The 13,710-nt window shown below is 56.0% G+C and overlaps 1 protein-coding gene across 4 annotated transcripts in view; it reads left to right on the forward strand.

The window, feature by feature from the left end:
* MID2 (midline 2) overlaps positions 1-13,710 on the forward strand; it is a 73,996-nt gene that overhangs the window by 44,319 nt on the left and 15,967 nt on the right. For all 4 annotated transcript variants that reach the window (XM_083797528.1, XM_083797529.1, XM_083797530.1 and 1 more), the window contains 2 exons: positions 4,488-4,583; positions 10,362-10,469. In XM_083797528.1, the coding sequence (XP_083653654.1) occupies positions 4,488-4,583; positions 10,362-10,469 (204 nt within the window). The remainder of the gene's footprint in view (positions 1-4,487; positions 4,584-10,361; positions 10,470-13,710) is intronic.

Here is a 13,710-nt window from a genome sequence, read left to right on the forward strand (position 1 = left end):
CCTGGGGAGAAGCCCCGGCCGCTTGCCCTTTGGTCTCCAGCTTGCCCTTTGCATATCCGAGAGGAGGTGTGGCTGCTACCTTCATGTCTTCGCTATTAACACTTTGTCATCGGCTCATTCACCCTAACGAACTCTGTGTTGTGTAGGGGTGCATGCACGGGAGAGGTGCAGGCATCTGCGTCTGCAGGGCTTGGGTGCTTGGCAGGGTGCTCACGGCGTGTGGACCTTTCCAAGCTCACCCCCCCCCCGCCCTTGATTCCTGCCCCAGGAGGACACAGTGGATGTGGAGACAGAAGGCCGGGAAGCACCAGCTCCTGCTGCATCTGCGGTGCTTTGGGATCACAGCTTGAGGTTTCTGCAGCCTTGCAGCCACGAGGAGACACCAGCTCTTGTGCAGGGGAGCTGACTCTCCTGGAGGGCTCCTTGCAGCCATGCCCTGGATGCAGAGCAGAAGAGCTGTGTCAGTCAGATGGCTTCCCCTGATCCTTCCCAGTCGGTATGGGAAGGGTGATGTGTCACAAACGGATGCTTTGGGGGTAAGAACATTTGGGGGCAGAAAATTCTCCTCCCTGCCCTGCTCCGTGCCTTCCTCTAGGCTGCAGGCCCCTTCCACCGTGCTTGCCACCAGCACATGTCCTGCAGGGCCGCGAGGCAGTGCCCTTTGGAGGCGTTTCTCATGTAGGAGACAGGCAAGAGATGGGGTCGGGCAGGAGCACCCCGGGGCTGCCTGGCACCGTGTGTCCCACGGCGTGGTGCGTGCAGCTCTGGTGCCACAGGGACCTGGGGTGGGCTCCCTGGGGAGGTGGCCACAGGGCCACCAGGACGGCACAGCATGGCACAGCACAGCACGGCCAGCAAGGCAAGAGAAGGGCCAGCACCCTGTAATCGGGTGAGTTAGAGCAGTGCTGGTGAGCTCAGGACGAAAGAAGATGCTTGAAAAGCACCAGGACTCCAATCCAGTATCTGCTAATTAGGCAACGGCACAACGCACAGCTGCATTTTTTTTTTGCGTTCAGTTAGCCCTGTTTACTTGAGCTTTTTTTTCTTGTCTTTTTCTCTCCTAAATATCAATTCCCAAGCAGACATTGAATAAGGATATGCTAATGCAGGCTGCTTTGAAAGCCTCTGTGGAGGACACGTGTTTGGGATCTGTCCTCCCCTGGCTCTCCCCTCCCTGCTCAGCCCAGCAAAGCTTCACCTCTGCGCTCCGGGCTGAGGCTTTCCTCTACTTTATCTCCTTGCAAAGTGGGAGTGAGGCCGCTGCAATGATGGATTTGCAGCAGCAAGAGCAGGGCCCAGCCCCAGGTCTTGCTCTGGCGTGCACGGGGTGAAAGGGGTGGGCTGAGGACGCCCAGCTGGGGGCAGGGGACCTGGCTTGATGGGACAGTCGAGCCTTCTCCAGCCTCTCTTCAGCACAATTAGAAATACCGACAGAACAAATTGCTTCATTTTCTAGGTCAGCACTGCTGTTTAAGGTGATAGCAGGCACTGAAAGCTGGCATTTTATTTCAGCTTTTACTGAGTACGTTTTGCTGCAAAGCGACTTAAAATGCATTAGTGTCACAACGCGGGAGCTGCGCCGGAGCTGCTCGGCAGGCTCAGCCATGTCTTTCTGTCACTTGTCCTTTTGTCTGCTGAAATTCTCTTAGCGTAGAAAGGCAGCTGGCTGGCTTATCATATTTTCCCCCCTGATTTTTTTTCTTTTTTCTGGGAGCTGGTTACAAGCATCGCATCAAAGAGATGTGTTGCTACCAGCACTGGAGTCAGCAACTAGCAGGCAGCCCTGGCTCAGTGCTACCACAGGGAAGAAGATGGGGCAGGAGCATCCATCCTCATGCCCTGGACCTGCCACGGCCCCAGAGCCGTGCCAGCTCATGGAGGAAGCATTTCCCATCTGCTCTGGCTTCTGTGCATGCGTGCGCTGATGCACACCCATGTGTTTCGTGTTTGCGGTGCGTGGAGGGAGGGGGCAGGGACGTCCATCCTCTATCAAAAACAATTATAAATGAACAACGGAAACAACAGCAAACCCCAAATAAACCACTGAGTAAACACTCTCCAGTTTTGGCAGCCTTTACATGAAGATAAATTTGGAAACCCAGCCCTGCAACAAGGCAGGTCCAGATGACATCCTCCCAAGCCTTGTTGCCAAGCTCGTTTGGGGGTGAGCCCTCTCCCACTGCCCGTTTTAATTGGGCTGGCTGCAAGTGATCTGCAGTCTAGGCCCCCAGCAGGAGCCCCCATACTTTGCACTCCACGTCTCAGTGTTTCCGCAGCCTTACTCCAGACCCTCCTGCCCCTCGCCCAGGGCCTTGCACCGGCAGAGCAGAGCTTCTTGCTCAGTGCCTGCAGGATCTGACCCCGCATCCCCCAGGGCTCCATTGCCGCAGCCGCAAATGGAGAGATCGGTGGTTAGTTCAGCTGCTTGCTTGCTACATGGAGAAAAAGGGAAATGCACAAGTTGTGCATCATGCACATAGCTAAATAAAATGTGAGCAGAATTGTTTGCATACCAGTGTCGTGCTGTTCAGCCCAGTATGTTTACTTTGCATCTGGTCACCTGCAGGTAAATCAGGTGCAGCCCTTGAGCTGCTCTATCAGTGCTGCAGGAAGAGGTTTGCTTCTCGCGTGGTCCTCGCTGTGCTTGCAGCCAGCTCGGGCTGGGAAATGGTACCTGGTGCCAATCAATGTGGCGCAAGGTGGTGGTGTTCCTCTTTTATCTCTTTCTCGCTTCTCCTGATTGTAGAGAAATCAAGTATTCTGCATTTCAGGCCAGAAAGTGGATGTTTGAGGAAATTATGAGTGTTCTATAATGCAATTTAACAAAAACCCTTTAATTGCTGGAATTTATATGTACCTGCAAAATAACCAGCTGGTGTAATCAAAGCTCCTTGCACCTTTTTTTCCTTTTTTCAGCAAAGCGAACAGAAGGAAATGGTCACATCTCTGTGTTCAGATGCTGCAGGAGGGCTTGCAGCAGGAGCCAGATGTGCCTCTCAAAGGAAGCCCTGCAAAGGCAGGGAGCAGCAAGAGAGGCGCTCGGGTGCTCCCCATTCACACCATCACTAATGCCACTCAAACACTGCCGGCTGCTTGCAGCATCCCTGCACCACCGGCGTGCACTTAATGAACAGATAAATGCTGTGTGTTCGTGGACGGGGGAGGAGTGACACTGTCCCTGGCAAACTTGGGATGCTGCAAAAGCGTTTTGGGCTCGTGTGCTTCAAAGCGCGCTCCTCGAGCTCGTTTCTGCCTCCCCCTCTTGCCCTCTGCCAGCAGCCCAGGAACATGAAAGCAGATCGGCCGCGATTTCAAAGCGGCGACTTCAGTGCAGCCGAGTCGATGATGAGGAAGATAATTAGCAAGTTGAATGTTCAGTGCTTTAGTGAGATTACGTTTAATAATATTGAGCTGTAAGGAAAGGCGGTGGCAGGAGCGGTTAGCAGCTGGCTTTTTCATTATCGATACAGCATTGTTGTGCAAAGCACTTCCAGCTTAATGAAGGCACCCAGGGCTTCACTGCGTTTTTCAAGCCTGTTTCTGTGTTCTGCTTTACCAGCCATTGGCTAGCAATTTGCAGGCTTGCGAGTGAGCTTCGAGTATTTTAGGAGCCAGTGGTTTTCAGGAATTAATGCTTTGCCTGTGCTTTATGACTATGATTCAAGTTCTCTTGGCTAGCTAGACCCCAAATTATCCGTGCGTGCAGATGTTTATGGGTCTGCTGGAGCCTTGATGAAAGCCTTGGACCGTGCTTTCTAGCCGAGTATGAATAAAACACCGCAGGGATCCTCTCTCGGCCCTGGAGTTTAAAATATTAATAGGCTATCAGTTTCACGACAAGCGGTGCAACAGGTAGCGGGCGCTTTGCTATAAAACATTTTCTCTTAGCGAAACCACGGATTTTAATGGCAATGCAGTGTCACTTAAATTATTGATACCAAGAAAATGCCAGTCCACTGTGTGTCCACAGATACCAAGAGCTGCTCAAGCGGGCTCTCCCTCCGCGCTCTGCTGGCTTGTGTTCTCCTCCCTGGAGGCAGCGCAGCCCCAGGGGCACAGCGAGAAGCAGCCTGGCCGGGGAGCTGGGGGGGCAGCTCACCACGGCAGGCAGAGCCCCCAGCCCGCTCCCAGCCCTTCGTCTCCAGCACCAACGGAGGATGATGAGGGGAGAGCAGGGATGGAGAATAGCAGCTATTCATTCCCAGCAGGCAGACTTCCTGGCTGGAAATCGCAGCAGAATAGCTCTTTATACCCTCACAAAAAGGCAGGACGTGCTGGCAAGGAGCGGCCAAACTCTGCCGGGTCTGGGCAGCGCTTGGCAGCAAGACCTTTGCCCAAAGTTATCCAAGTTTTTGCTCCCTCAGGCAGCACGTCGGGTGACAAATGGTCTGGTTTGGTGGTTGCAGTCCTCTGGCTTTGTTCATCTTATGTTTATTTTGTTTGTTTTTTTTTTCTCTCTCTCTCCTCCCGGTTGTCTGGACTCACAGCAAACCCTGGAGACGAATCTCACCAACTTGGTTAAACGCAACAGCGAACTGGAAAACCAGATGGCCAAGCTGATACAGATCTGCCAGCAAGTGGAGGTTGGTGAGAGCAGCCTGGGGAGCGGGCAGGGATGGGGAGGGGGCACCGAGGAGCTCCCGGTTCAGCCGACGGGGTGCACGGGACTGCTCCCATCTCCTTTCCCAAGCAGCAGGACCATGGACGGAGTGGGAAAGAGTGAGAGTAGCTGATGGAGAGGGATGGTGGGAGGCATTGCCAGGGCTGAAATGCTTCGGAGAGGTCAGTCCCAAACAATGCAGGACTCACCAGGGGTTGGTGGGGTGTGAGGGAGCGGGGGGCAGTGGTGTGACGGGAGGAGTTCTGCAGGCTAGAGGCTGTGTTTTATAGCATCCCCCTGTGGTCAGGTGTGGCCCTCTTCCCTTTGGAGCTCGGCTGGGGCCCGATGTGGAGGCGGACGGGGGCTGAGTGCTGAAAAGTCCTTGTCTGCAGCATGGGGGAAGCTTGGCTCTCGGGGAGCTGCCCACAGAGCAGGACCCATCCATCTGTCCATCCTCCCGGCTGGCTGAATGAACAGAGACGTGCTCCTGTAACTGAAGTTGCTGCAGGTGCTGGTGAGGACGCAGGATGAAGCCCGCAGCTTCTCGCAGGGATTTAGAGGTGGAGTGTGCTCCCATCTGGGGAACGCTTTTGGCTGCAGCAGGTCCCCATGCCAGGAGCAAAGCCAAGCAGCTGGAGCACAGGCAGCGATGCTGGGAGCATCGGAAAGTAAGGGAGTGAGTGAAGCAGTGAGGGAGAAGGTCCTCAGCGGGGCCGGGGCAGGCGCTTTGCGGTGCAGCCCTCCCACCCAGGGCGTGCAGCCGGCGTTCCCATCACTGGGAAGAGCATTCGGCCCTGAGGGGAACAGAGCCTCTGGGTGCAAGGCACCTGAAGCAGAGCTGCTGAGGATGATCCTGCTGGTGAAATCCTGACTCTTGTGAGTCTCTTTGCTCCTTAGCACTTTGGCATAGCCGTCATTTCCCATCAGCACCAGGACAAGCATGTTTTCCTGACCTTTGCTGTACAAGGGAGACATCCATGCATTGACTCCAGCCACTGTCTCCCTGTTTTGCTGTGTAACTCGCTGCAAGCCAGGGCAGAGCCTCTCTCATCCTGCTCCTCTCTGAGCCTTTCACATGCTCCACGATGGGGACATTGAATCAGGGAGTCACCGACAAGGAGCAGTAGAAGGGATGACAACGGCTGTCCCACCGTCCTGAACATGCGATGGAGATGCTGCCTCTTCCACAGCCTCTGGCACCTCATCCTCAGCAAGGCAATGTGAAGCCTTCCTGCTGCAGTTTAAGCCTGTGGCTCCCTGTCCCATCCCGTCCACCCTGGGCACAGGGAAGGGGTTGTTTTGCCCTTCCCTCCACACGCCTGCAAGCAGCCCATCCGCCCCTCTCTCCTGTCTCATCGAGCCTCACCCTTGTCTGCAGCAGCTAGTCTTCTTCCTCGCGTTCCTTCCTCCTCCCAAACATGCACAGATTGCCTCCCTGCTTCCTTCCTGCTGTCAGAGGCGGTGATTGCAATCTCGCCTGCCCGAGCCCTGCCGGCTGTGGCAGAATAGCGGCTAAAGCCAGCAGCAAGTGGGAAAGGCTTTGTCCAGGGGATTACAGGGAAGCGTTGGCGGAAGACAGGAGATCACCTTTAATCCTGCTGAAGAAAGGGGCTCGGCCGACCTTGCTGCTTTGACCACTTGGTCTGTAAAACCCTTTGTGTTGGCGGTGTGCAATCAGGCATCCTTTGTTTGCATTTCCGAGGGAAGCGCTTGGGCGAGCTCGCGGGGAGCGCCCGTGCCGGCAGACCGGCGCTGCCCTTGGCCATGGCTGCGGGCAGCAGCTCGGGAGCGATGCGCTCCCGTGAGCAGCATTCAAGGGGAAGAAGGCAGCTAACGCCTTACTGTTGTTTCAAAGTGCGTATACCCGTTAACAGCAAATTAATTTGCAGCTTTGTTTGCTGAAGTGATACATGGAGAGCGGCTGTTGCAATTAGTTTCTTCTTAACAGGCTATTGATTTTTCAGTGCTAAATTGAGCGGCGGTTCCTTGAACCAGAACCTTTCCGGGGAGAAAAGGCACCGGTCTGCTGCAGGGATCACTGACGTGGATTCAGGGGAGCTTTGCCAGGGCTTGAGCAAACATGATGGTTATTTATAGAATCAGAGAATCATTAAGGTTGGAAAAGGCCCTCCAAGATCATCTCGTCCAATCACCCCCCTATCACCAATGTCACCCACTAACCCATGTCCCCAAGCACCACGTCCAACCTTTCATTGAACACCCCCAGGGACGGTGACTCCACCACCTCCCTGGGCAACCCGTCCCAATGCCTGACTGCTCTTTCTAAGAAATTTCTCCTCATTTCCAACCTGAACCTCCCCTGGTGCAACTTGAGGCCATTCCCTCTAGTCCTATCACTGGTTATCTGCGAGAAGTTAGATCCTAGTTATCTGTTAGATCCTAGTTATCGCTAGTTATCTGCGAGAAGGTAGACCCCCCCACGTCCTTTTCCTCTGCACAGCTTTCCAGCCACTCTGCCCCGAGCCTGTAGCGCTGCGTGGGGTTGTTGTGGCCAAAGTGCAGCACTCGGCACTTGGTTTTGTCGAACCTCATCCCACTGGCCTCTGCCCATCGATCCAACCTACCCAGGTCCCTCTGCAGGGCCTTCCCACCCTCCGGTACATCGACACTTCCCCCTGGGCCCTGGCTGCAGGCTGCCAGCCCTGCAGCTTCCCGTGCATGATCCTGGGGCTGCCTCATCACCCAAGCAGCTGGCAGGGATGCAGGGGTGCAGAGATGAGGGGATGGGGGGGTGCGGGGATGCAAGGGTGCAAGGATGCTGCATGCACCAAGTGGGATAATTTCCCCGTAGCACAGCATGCAGGAGAAAAGGCGTTTACACAGGGAGCTGCATTTTGTTCCTTACCAACAGACTCCCAGAGACTGGGGCTCTGCCTTTCCTGCTGGCAGCATCAGCATTTTGTTCTGAGCGTGCCAGCAGCGCCGTGAGCGCCGGCAGCAGCCGCAGATCACCGTCAGATGCAGCTCAGTGCACGGGTAGGAAGGAGCTGAGACAGGCTCCGAGTTTAAGGGCATTTGCATCTTTGAGAGACTTGTGTCTGAATCCATCCACAACTTCCAAATGGACAGACCTCTGATGTTAAAAGCAATTTGGTATTTCATGTAGATTCTGGAAGTTTCAGACCTCCCGGCTGTCGTTTTCCACACTGTTTATGAGTTTTCAGCTTTGTCAGTCGTTCTGCCTAAAATAACAGTTGAAATACATTTCTCAGCCTTACTAAATATGTGGTCCTGGCCTTCAGAGGCAGCTTTAGAGAGAGCACGCTAAAGTGTGAAGCAGAAAATATCTTTGCCCTTCCGCGCTTGCCGCAGGCAGGGGGCTGCGTTGGAGCTATTTGTGGGCACCGCGGGGCTGTGCCTCGTCCCAGGCTTAGCAGAAGTCCTCCGTTGGTGCTCAGGAGGCTGTGCTGCCATGTTTTGGCTCTCAGAAGGAAGGCCAGGGCCACACAGGGAGGACGGTGGGTCTGTGTGGGTCTGAAATCCTGGCCCTGATTTTGTGCTCCTGGGAAATCCAGGGGATGTCGGTCTCTGGCTGCACCGATGCCTTCCCTTCTGCCAGCACGGATTGCAGCAGGCTGCGAATCCTGGGCTTGATTTCCACCCCCTGCCACTACCTTGCAGCAGATTTGGAAGATTATCCACTGTTTTTCTCAGCGGAGTTATCTTTGCAGACCATCAGCTGTCTCCCACTTTGGCGTTGCATAATCTGCTGGCCAGGTTTAAAAAAAGCTCTTATATCAAATGTGTTTAGCTCTGGGTTGGCTTCAGACTGCTCTGCTGTTTCAGATCTTTTTGAGATTACAAAATGAAGAAAACCTATTTATGTCCTTCAGGACACCGTGACAGGGCTTAAATCCCCATCTGTGAAGTGCATCCCCACTTCCCTGTCCATCCCCCGAAAGGATGCTGGTCTTTCCCAGAGACAGCGGAGTAAAACCTTTGCCCATGCTTTCACTGCACTCTTTGCATGTCTTTCTTTCAGATTTTTTTTGTAATAAATCTGTGTATTTGAAGCCTGAAGAGGGGGTCCAGCAGGGATTAATTAGCCTGAATGAGGCAGGACGCCTCCACCATTGTACGCGGGCATTTTGCAGGAGCATTGATCTCACGGGGTTTTCTTGGTGGCCGCAGGGTAGCAAAGCCCCAGTGGCCGTACCTCTGTGGGAAACAACCCAGCAGGACAATAATTGCTTAGCACTTCTGTCCTCGGGGCCCCTTGGGTGCGGATGGACACGTGGGTTTGTCCTTGGGGTGCAGATGCGGAACCAGAAGGGAGCAAACCCTCAGCTCAGGAGCGGGTTCACAGTCGTTCACGGGGGGACAGGCAGCAGGGGTCCAAGGGCACACAGGGTGTTCTCGTGCACAGCAAGCCTCGTGCTCCCACCACTGCCGGGCTTCCAGGTGGCAGCAGCACAGCAGACGTGGGAAAATGGGGGAACCCTGAGGCTTTCTTTCCATTTCCTTGCTGCTTTGCTTGGAATTAAGCTGCAAGGAGGAGGTGATAGCACTGCTGCTGCAGGTGAAGGAATGCAGAGGGGGAGAAGACCTTCTTGGAGTCCCTAGCTGAGCTTGGACATGGCCAGGGCAGTTCTCCAGCTGTAGCCTTTATGCTCTTGAAGATCCATGCAACCTGCTGGCAGTGCCTTGCCTGACTGGTGGGCACCGTGTTGGTCCACAGGGGATGGGACAGCAAATGAACTCTCCCCTTCCTCACGTTTCGGTGGATGCCAAGCCACAAAATGATCACCTTGGCCAGCCATCCACGTGGCAGGAGCCATGGGGAGATCAGTCCTGGTCTGTATTCAGGGCTGGCTCAGGTGACCAGGTCTGCACAAGGTCTCCTTGTCCTGCAGCTCAAGCCCGTCTTCAGTGCTGCCGTTCTGGAAGGCAGGGTGGGAGGAATGGCTGGCCGTGACATGTAGTGGGTTGTATTTCTTCACCACTGAGCCATAAATACTGGGAACGAGGTTAGGGAGGGAGGAATATCCGCAGCAATCTGGAAGATGTCATGATTATGAAGGCACCGTTTGCTGCTCACTGTTACCCCTCCGGGTGCCGGCCTCGCTGAAGGCGTGTGTCCTGCACTGGGAACAGCGGGTAGGAAGGGATGCTGCGGGGAGCAGCTCGTGGGTGTGAGCACCACCGGGCTCCGTGTGTGGTGAGACCAGAGCAAAACCCACTCAGAAATTTGCCTTGAGCCAGAGAAAGCTTCAAGACACAGATATTACGGTGTGGGTACACGGCCAAACCTTCACACCACGAAGGAATCGGGCTTTTCAGAGCAGCAGGTGCTGCAGCAGCATCTGGTACTCTTGGTTTTCGGAGATGGCTGCTAGCAGAAGGCTCTTCTCGAACAGGGGCTCTCGAGGAGCACTCTGAGCCCACCAGGCACTGTAAGCACAGTGCGTTACCTGAAAATAAGGGTGCAGGAGGCGCTGGTGGTACCTGGCTGCCATCGGACTTTGTTCGCCCCCAGGAGACGGGCTGATGGACGCAGCTGCAACACGGGGGGCCGGAGGTGGGGGTGAGCAGAGGGGCTCGGGGTCTCGCATCCCAATCGCTGTCCCAGCTGATGAGAGCTGCAGCATGGCAGGGCCGCCTGTGGTACCCAAGCTTTTTCGGAAAGCGCTGCCACCGTGACGGCGGGGTGCTGCACCGCGGCAGGGCCCAGGCAGCCCTGCAGCACGCGCCCCAGCGGGACACCTCTCCTAACACATGCGCCTCTGCTCCTCCTGCCCAGGTGAACACGGCCATGCACGAGGCCAAGCTGATGGAGGAGTGCGACGAGCTCATGGAGATCATCCGCCAGCGCAAGCAGGTCATCGCTGTCAAGATCAAGGAGACGAAGGTAAGCTGCGCCGCCCAAAGCCGCGCGTGGGTCCCCGTGCCCCTCGCTGCCGCCTGTCCCCAGGGCTGGCCCCGCGAGGACGGGCGTGCGCTTGGAGGAGCGTGGCCGGAGGAGGGCAGGCGCAGCCATGAGCACGATAAATTGGCGCAGTTGCTTGTATCAGCCCAGACAGCCTCCTCGGGGCTTTTCTAACACTGCGCTGCTAATATAATAACGTGGAATTAATATTGAAGGGCCATCCGAGCTCTGCACTGCATCGTGGCCGGAGGCGAGTTTCCCTTCCTTACGGAGCCTGAATGTGCGTTAGGTTCCTGCTCTGTGCATCCGCTGCAGCACCGACGGTTAAGCCAGGGAGCTCATCCTGCTGGGAGCATCATCACCCCAAATACAGGGTTTTTTTGCAGACAACGGTTTGGGAGCAGGTCACGCCATGTGCATATGTGTGAGAGCCAGCCAGAGTCACTCTGGGACACAACGGACCCCCTTCTGCAGGAGCGGAAGCTTTAAAATGTGCACTTTTATCCCAGGCACTTCAGGAAACATATTTTATGTAACGGTGCCTTCTGCTGGTCCATCTGTCTGTCTGCCTCTCACTTCCCACCCTCTCCCCCTAACGTCTTTTGACCACGTTGTCCAGTTTCAGCCATACTTGGCAGAGAGCTGGGACTCTTGGAGCTGCTTTTTCCTACAGATCTGGCTTCTGGGAAAAGCAGAGAGGCCCTGACTCGTGCCCCAAAGCAGCTTGTAAATTCAAACGAGCAACCTGGAGCCCATGTAGCTCCAAGCCCAGCACTGCTCCTGCAGGAGAGGAACAGAGGCGAGGGAGGGCACTGGTGGCACTGGGGGTCTGGGCGGGTGGGGAGGATCAGGACACACTGGGCATCCTGGGGATGTTTAAATTCCAGCTTTGGGGGAACCCCTCAATGATGCTGCTCAGGAGCAAGGACAGGAGGGTGGTGAGCGGTGCTCAGGGAACGGGTTTGGGAGAGACACCTCCGGGATGTGACAGCATCCACACGGTGCTGTGCACCATCCATGGGCTCCGTGTCTGTGGGGAAGGCAAACCCACAGTGCAGCCCCTGGCAGCTTCTTAGCTGGGGTCCTGCAAGACTCCCAGCATCTCTGTTCCGAGCTGCTCAGGAGCAATGCGAGATACAAGACATCTGGAGAACGGTCGAGCAGAGGGATTTTCTCCATCGCTTTCAGCAGCGTAACACCTACGAGCAATGGTTTCCAAGCAGCCTTTCTGAGAAACCCCAGCTGCAAACACTGGAGAATTAAAAAAGACAAAAAAAAAAAAAAGAAAAGGCAGAAAGGAGGAAGCGCTGGAGACTGCGGCTGCTTTGATGCGCTCAGACAGCAGAGCAAGAAGCACTGCGCTCCTGCTGAATTCCCATTTGGTTTCTACTTCTGGGCTGTTTTTGCTGATGGACAGCACGACATACAGTATGGGTTGCTGCTTGCTCTGCAGACGAGCCCCTCTCTCTCCCATTTATAGACGAAAAAGCCCTCAGCGTGCAGGGAAGGCAGAGCATTGCAATGCTCACCTGTTTGGCAGGGCACAGCGGGGGCACATGGTCTCTGCTCCCCTCGCTGTACCCTTTGCCACCGCATGGGACTTGCAGACCTCCAAGGATGGGTGCCACAGGAGAGCTCATCGGGCCGAATGCCTGGGGAGGCTGCGAGCTGGTAGGGCTGCAGTGGAGGTACTGATGGCATGTGGTCCCAGGGGGAATTGGCTGCTCTGGCCCTGGGTAGCTGTGCGATGGAGCTCCGCCACCTGCAGAAGGCAAGGAGAAACGTGCGAGGAGCAGAGCAGTGGCTTGAGGTTTGTGTCCTGTCACGCGTGGGAGCGGTGGCAGCCTGCAGGAGGAAGCATCCCTGGGAGCAGGCTGGTGATGCTGGGGGTCAGGTACCACCACATGGCACCCCATGGTGAACGTGGCACCGAGGCGGTGGAGATGCATGGGAGAGACCCATGAAGCTGTGAAAATCCTCAGGGATTAGTGCTGCAGGCTCTGGTCACTGCTGGGATGTGGTTGGAAGGAGCTGGTACCCAGGCACACCATCACAGCAAGGGCAGGGGCTCTCCTCGCTGTGCTTGCCGTGTCCTCTCTTGAACCATTTCTTCCCATTTCTCCTCCTTATTCTCCTTTTGATATTTTTTTTTTCTGACGAAGTTGTTCTTAAAATGAGCCATCCATCAGCGCATTAAGCCCCAGCAGGAGCCTCCCTTCCTTGTGCAAATAGCCATTTGGAGCTGTGCCACCTGCTGCTAGCCAAGACGAGCGCTTCTCCCCGCGACGTGCCGCCGGCGAGGCACGGCTCGCTGGGACCTGCTGCTCCCTGCCCTCCTCACGGCCCCTGGCACACCGCATCAGCTCCCCCGGTCTTGGTGCCAGGGGGGCGCAGGGCTCCCAACGCCAGTTATTCACCCTTGGAGAGGTCACATATAATGGAGATGGAGCGTTCTGGGGGTACCCCTTGGCCTGAAGCTGTCACAGCCCAGTGAGGTGACTTCTTAGCTGCAGCCCAACTCCTTGTGCCGTTCATTCACGCACTTCCAGGCATGTCTTTCAGTGGTGCTTTCGTTGTCGGGTCTGTGCCCTTGTCTGACCCCCACGTTTCCCTTCCTGTCTCCCCTCTCACCCTGACATCCTCCTGCTCGCACATCATCTCGCCCAGAGCTACGCTAAGCAAGGCCGTGAGAGGCGATGGCTGCGGGGCGAGCCGTGCCATCATTTAGATGCTGTACCACTGTACCCCCATCCTGGTGAGATGCCGGTGGGACGGGGCACATCTCCACGGGGATGCTCTCCTGGGGGTGCGGAGCAGGGTGGCTCGGTGCGGCAGCCTTCCTCTCGCTCCCGCAGGCGTTACGCACGGCCCTGAGCCCTGCGGGACGGGAAGGTGCTGCCTCCTGGCTCTGAGCAGCTCCCTGCAAGACAGGAGGGCTCTCTCCTTGGAAGACCCCCAGGTGCTGGGTGTGCCACCTGAGCTGGCTTTAAACACAGCCTGGGGCACAGGGATGTGGCAGGAGAAGCGAGGTTTGGCAGGAAGACCACAGCTGGGTGCACAGCTGGTCCTCTCCTGCAGTGGCAGTGCAGCGGGCACATCCCGGGGGATGCCTAAGCCCGGGTGCCATCGCAGAGCTTGTGGCACTGGCTGGAGGATGCTCCGGTGTCCTCACTTCATGGTAATTCACCCCAAAGTCCCGTCTCTGGCAGCTGGGTACATGCCA

This window comes from Anser anser (assembly GCF_964211835.1).
Source record: "Anser anser genome assembly, chromosome: 13".
NCBI classification, from domain to species: Eukaryota; Metazoa; Chordata; class Aves; order Anseriformes; family Anatidae; genus Anser; species Anser anser.